General features: G+C 48.9%; 1 protein-coding gene across 1 annotated transcript in view; it reads right to left on the bottom strand.

Annotated features, from left to right (window-relative positions):
• Positions 1-620: 620 nt before the first annotated feature.
• RASGRF2 (Ras protein specific guanine nucleotide releasing factor 2) overlaps positions 621-6,000 on the bottom strand; it is a 122,335-nt gene continuing 116,955 nt past the window's right edge. Inside the window, exons 25-27 of the mRNA XM_059492233.1 lie at positions 5,039-5,156; positions 4,015-4,083; positions 621-3,359 (exon numbers count right to left, since the gene is read on the bottom strand). Of these exons, the coding sequence (XP_059348216.1) occupies positions 3,267-3,359; positions 4,015-4,083; positions 5,039-5,156 (280 nt within the window). The 3' untranslated portion in view covers positions 621-3,266. The remainder of the gene's footprint in view (positions 3,360-4,014; positions 4,084-5,038; positions 5,157-6,000) is intronic.

Below are 6,000 nucleotides of genomic sequence, written 5' to 3'. Positions count from 1 at the left end.
GCCGGAGGGCAGGGACGGCACGGGACGGACACACACTGCCACTGAGAACTCTGCGGCTTTCCAGCGGCACCGTGAGCGCTCGGTCACTGACACAGCGGGGCGGGGGTGAAGGCTGGGGGTGAAGGCAACTCTAACCCGGTGTCAGCGTGCGGGCAGCGCTCTCGGCCGCTGCCGGGGCCGTGTCTGCGCTGCTCCGGGCGCGGGCGAGCAACGCGTTATCCCCACCGCCGCCCGGCCCGCCGCGCTCGCAGCAGCCCCGGGCACGCTGGCGGCTCTGAAGGCAACAGGAGAGGCGCTTCGGCCCCGCCGGGCTGGGATGCTCCCGCGGCCGAAAGGACCCCAGAGACAGCGAGAGCCCAGAGACGGAGCCCTCGGCGGGAGCAGCGCCGCCCCGAGCAGCGGAGGGGCGCGGCGAGCGAGAGGCGTCCGTCCCTCGGAGCGCCGGGCCGGGCCGGCACCGGGCGGGCTCGCACAGGGCGGGCGCTGCCGCTGCCGCTGCCGGCGGAGCACGGCCGGAGCCAAACGCGCGGCAGGGCTCGGGCAGAGGCACTCGGGCCGCTCAGAGGGCAGCGCCGAGCCCACAGCCCGGCTGCGGGGGCTGCAGAACAGCTGCTTCCAGCTGCGCTCGCTGCTGCAGCCCCGGCGAGGGCGGTGGGCGACGAGGCGCATCCTCGCTTCTCCCTGTGCTTTAACAAAAGCATTGTATCCCCAAGCAAAAACATCGACGTGAAGCCATCAGCAAGTCAAACATTACCGTAACCACAACAATTTTTAAACAATTCTGCTGCTGCTGCTGCTACGAACACAGATCAAGCATCCAACTCTCCCGATTGTGACCCAAACCGGCCACCGGGGCAAGAGGCAACCTTTGGCATAGGAGCAGGACGTGCTTTCCCCGAGGGGCTGAACGAGCGGTTTGCAGCGATTTCCAGCTCAGCCCCGCGGGCTCGGGCACTGGAGCGCAGCACAGCCCTGCGAGCCAGCGCTGATGCACGGAGCAGCGTGAGAAGCACACAGCAAGGAACTCGGACACGAGCACGACGAGCATTCGGACCCTGTAACCCTAAGAACATCGAGATTTGGTAAAACCGGGTACAGGCAGATAAAGCAGCACTTCACAGCGTACAACAGAGATGCCCATTCACACTGACGGCTGTAACACGTTTTCCTTGTTAACAAAGAAACAACAGAAACAACATAAGAAATCACTTTTTGGACCACGTTTTCCCCGCTGCTCCATTACTTCAAAGTGTTTCATCGAACTGCTGAATGGTAACTGCTTTTGCACAGAGAATCCACAGTCAGTTAGTTTTGTGGTCCAAATAAACCATGCTCGTTTTTTTTTCTCCTCATATCATGCATTGGGATGCAATCAGCTTCTTGTCAATCATTAGTCAGAAGAAACAAACACATTTTTTAACAACAAAAAGCTTCTATAAGTAACATTTCTACAGCAACCATCAGCCGGAACTATTTAAAGTGTTCCTAGCATGTCCTTCTCTCCTGCTGTCTGCTTTTCTAATGGAGGAATTTTCCAGTGCCTGCGACACCTCCCCAAGCAGTTATTTACAAGGAGATGGTCCTTGTGGAGAAGGACCTTAATGAAATTTACAGTTGCTAAGGTACATTTGTAGATGCTGGCGCTCACACTCAGACAGAACAAATGGAACTCGATGTGCAGCTCTGGGCTGGGCCAGCAATGTAATTAAAGTGCAAATAAAGACAACAACCACAAGCCAGGCAGATCCATTGTTCATCGCCAGCGTTAAGAAGCATCACGACTGTGTAAGAGATGTCAGATCAAATAGGCCTAAGTCACAATCTGTTTTAAACATCTGTCTCCCTGAGAGGATTTAAGGGAGGTATACGGTGATATAGCCCTATTTCTTCAACTGGCTGAGTATCATTGGAAAAGTAAGGACACTTTTCCAGCCAATTTTTGTTTTCGACAGTGCTAACACCTGTGTTTTATAGTATGATGCCCTTTACAGCATTTGAGCTCACTTCCCATGCAGATACAACAGGCCACTCTTGATGAGGAAAATACAAGAAGTACAACAACTACTGTAGAAATGACATCTGTCCACCTGGTACGTCACAAAAGCAGAGGCTCTGAAAACATTTACAAATAGCACATTTTCTCAAACAAAAGCAAGTGATAATTACCAGCTCAGATAAAAATACATACTTTGTGTTTGCTGGCGTTCAATGTTTGCCACTGACACGTTCAGTTTTACAGCTAAGTCATCGCCAAATGGCTGAACGAAAAAAAAAAAACAAAAAAACCAAAAAAAACCTCAAAAACGACCCCAAAAAAAGACATCTTTCACACCACTGATTCCACGTAAAACAAAACTGCCACTGCAGCTCCAAGCGTTCACTGCTGATCACCACCTGCTGCCAGACAGACAAGTATTTCTCTGCACAGTGTGTCCAGAATGTGCCCTGTAGCCTGACTTGTCAGAGAAGCTGCAGGAGGTGCAGGAAAATAAAGTGCCTCTTCCAGAGCTGTGTGCTCCCCATCCCCTGCACCACTCCTCTGGGTCCCTCACCCTCCCAGCTGGCAACTATTTACAACTATTCCACCAGTCCATTTGCTTCCCATGCTGCAAATACTCTCACTGATGGAAAACATATTTACAAATACTTTTTACAGATACAATCAGTCACCTTAGAAAAGGCTGATGAGACATTTAAAGAAGAAAATGTTTTGTAATGAGTAGCATGAAATGTACAGCAGGTGTTTTGAACAACTGCAGATCTGAAGTTACTAGATGCTGTCTAATATCACTCCAAAGCAGTAGATAAGTGCTAAAATCCTGCATTTTCAATGAAATTAACACAATGAGAACACCACAGCCATTACTGCCTCAGTGAACACATAGTTAGCCATCAACCCAGCCACCTCACTTTGCTTATTTATCCTAACACACCTGAGTCCATTACCACCATTTAAATCTGTACCCTTGATTTGCCACGTGAGATGGCTGCAGTGAGTGCCTGTTCACAGGAAAGTCTCCTGTTTTCCAGGAAATCATGGTCCCTAGTGCCACACATGATCTTTGCAAAGCAGAAATCGCTTAAGCCGGGTAGGAAGGGTCTTTGCCTTTCACCTCCAACACAGGTGTTGTGTTGCCTGAGAGGGAAAGGCTGTGAGACTCTTATTGGAAAAGAGAGCTGGCACTCTGGTCGGAGCGTCTCTGGCTGTGTTTGGGTGGTGGCAGGCGTGGCTCCCTCCCAGAGCTGTGTGCAGGGCTGTGCGGGGCTCAGGCGGGGAGCCGCGGCTCGATCTTCAGGGACAGCTCGTACAGGGTGTCCTCGTCCATGATGAGGGTCTTGTCCAGCAGGTAGTGAGTGACCTGTGGGGAAACACAGAGGGACAGGCTGCCTGCAACTGACACAGAAACCTCACAGCTTTCCTTCCCTTTCAGCACATTTTGGGTCCTGACGTTGTGTTGTTTCCTTGGGCAAGCCAGCTTGGAATGCTGCTGGCATGAAGATGCACCTGCAGTACCCGAGAATTAATTAGGATTAATTCCTCTTAAGAATGAGCAAATCCTTTGTCAGGTTACCTCAGCCCAAAACTGCTCTTTTGGACTCTGAGATGAGCCTTCTGTGAAGGCACTGACCAGCTTTGGTAACAGCTGCATCACCCCCAAGAAGGGCAAGGGGACAAGGAATTGCAGGATGCCCCAGCAGATGCTTGGGGCACCTCCTGACCCTCATCCCAGGATCTCAGGGCAGGGGGAACACACCTCCCTCTGAACCCCTCACACCCTCCAAGGCTGCAATCCCCAGGGACCTCCCAAAGGAGCAAAACACTTCTTTAGAAGGCAACAGACAAAGAGGTCCTGCGGGGTGGGGGTCTCACCACCCCAAGGACGCGTCCGTGTGTCTGTCTGTCCTCTCCTCCACGCGTGGGAGCAGAAGACACCAGGCTGAGCTCTCAGGGGCAGCTGTGGCTCCCAAGTCACTGCTGCCACAGCCTGACTTCAGGAGCAGCGGGAGCCTCACCTTCTGCTGGTGCTCGATGCGGTAGGAGGTCTGCTGGAACTGGCGGATTTCCCTGATGATGTGCGAGATCTTTCAAAAGAACACAAGCACGTCAGCTCAAGCACAGCTCTGCTTCAGCTAAGCTACACAAAGCAAGAATTCTGCACCAAATTATTCCATTCAACTTATATATATATATATATATATATATATATATATATATATATAAATATAACTTCAACTTACATATTTAAAAATATAACTTCATCATAGAAGCTTATACATTTATTTACTTGTAGACCTGGTAGAGATCGCTGCCTGTCACAATTACAGCCACAACACCTCATTCCTGACAAGACTTTACTCTGTCTCTGCTAGCCTCTGCTAACTCCTCCTCTGTCAGGAGAAGGGAAGGGAAGGGTAGAGATCATCTCCCAACAGCTCCCCAGGACTTCACTTTCCCAAAGAAAACATTTATTCCCCAGCCAGCCCCGAGTGAGCAAACACTCTGCCCATAATGAAACCTCCCCATTCTTTGCCTCGAGTGACTGCTGCAGTGTAGCCCTAAGATGGGCATTAAGCTGAGATTAGAGGAGAAATTTCCATGCCTCCCTCCGAGGAGCTGTTACAAAACAGCATTACATGGCACTGGGAGAGACATCAACTTTAAAGTGCTTTTCAGATAGACCAGAGCACACTCTGAAAGGAACATTGTGATTACTGCTTCCTGGTGAATCACTGCATTCCTGTAATTCTGGTTATTTAAAAAAGCTTTTTCTTGCTCCACCACGAGCTCCAGGCAGCTGCTTTTGCTGTCCTTTCTGAGAAAGTGAACCGGGGACAAATTCAGCCCGTGAAAGCACCCAGCCTGCCAGAAGGTGGGGATAGAAGACTGGGTCGAGTAATTGCTCTCCCAAGCTGCCTCTAGCGCACAGCACCAAAGCAGCTTCTCCAAAGGTAAATTCAGAGGAGTTGCAGTGAAATCAATAATTAACTCATGCAATTAAACACCTGTTGGCGAAGCATGTAGGAAACTGAAAATTACCATTCTCATTTTGGAGAAATTGACAAGGCCTTCTTCAGTGAAGTTGGGTGTTCCTTCCTCAATAAATGCCAGGTCAGTCAGGTACATCCCAAGGTAGGGAACAGCAGGTGGGTTACAGCTGTAAACCAACAAACCAGCTTATTTGCCTGCAGCTACATTTGCAAATGCATTTTTCTCTAACTTGCACAAACTCTTTATTATTTGCCCAGTTCTACTCCATGGGTTGTATTCCTTTCCAGGACAAACAGCTCCTCTGGCTCTGCCTGAGTTCTGTTTGATCTGCCTGTGATAAATTGAATGCATTCTGCCCAATATCTAATATTAATGGCATCTTTAAAATAGACCATTAATTATTCTGGCTGTTCAGTTCTCAGCTCCTCTCAAGATCACTTGAGGTACTTATGCCACTCAGTTCTGAAAGCCTGCTCCCAATTACAAAGCTCACAAAAATCCAGGTTTTTGTATGGCTGAAATCAGTTCTACATAAACTGTAGAACACTTGACATGGAATATTCTGGATACCAAAATTACAGAATGTCAAACACAATCCAGCAAAGCAATTAAAGAAAACAATGTTCAAGGACTGCTGCACAAAAGCAGCAGGCTGTTTTTGCAGCAGGCTGGGAGGCCACAGCAGAAGAAATATCCCTGTGCCTTTGTTCTATCTCTATGTTCCTCTCATAAAGTTTTGTCAGAATCATAATTTATTGTCATAGGAATGAGTCTGTGACCTGACACAGGCTTAGTACCAAGCCCTAAAATTCTTAACTAGAACAATTCTGTTTTTCATAAAACCTTCAATTTATAAAGCTGGCTTTACACTTATTGAGAGAGTTTATCAGTGTAAGTGAAACCCCAACAGGGAATGTTCAGACAAAAAAATAGTTTCATTTGTAAATCTCTGGAGCTACTATGTTTACCCATCAGGGGTATTAAATCACAGCATATGCAGCAAAACCATA

Source organism: Ammospiza nelsoni, chromosome Z (genome assembly GCF_027579445.1).
Source record: "Ammospiza nelsoni isolate bAmmNel1 chromosome Z, bAmmNel1.pri, whole genome shotgun sequence".
Taxonomy (NCBI): Eukaryota; Metazoa; Chordata; class Aves; order Passeriformes; family Passerellidae; genus Ammospiza; species Ammospiza nelsoni.
Note: the sequence above shows the minus strand (reverse complement) of the source record. Positions and strands in the feature narration are given on the sequence as shown.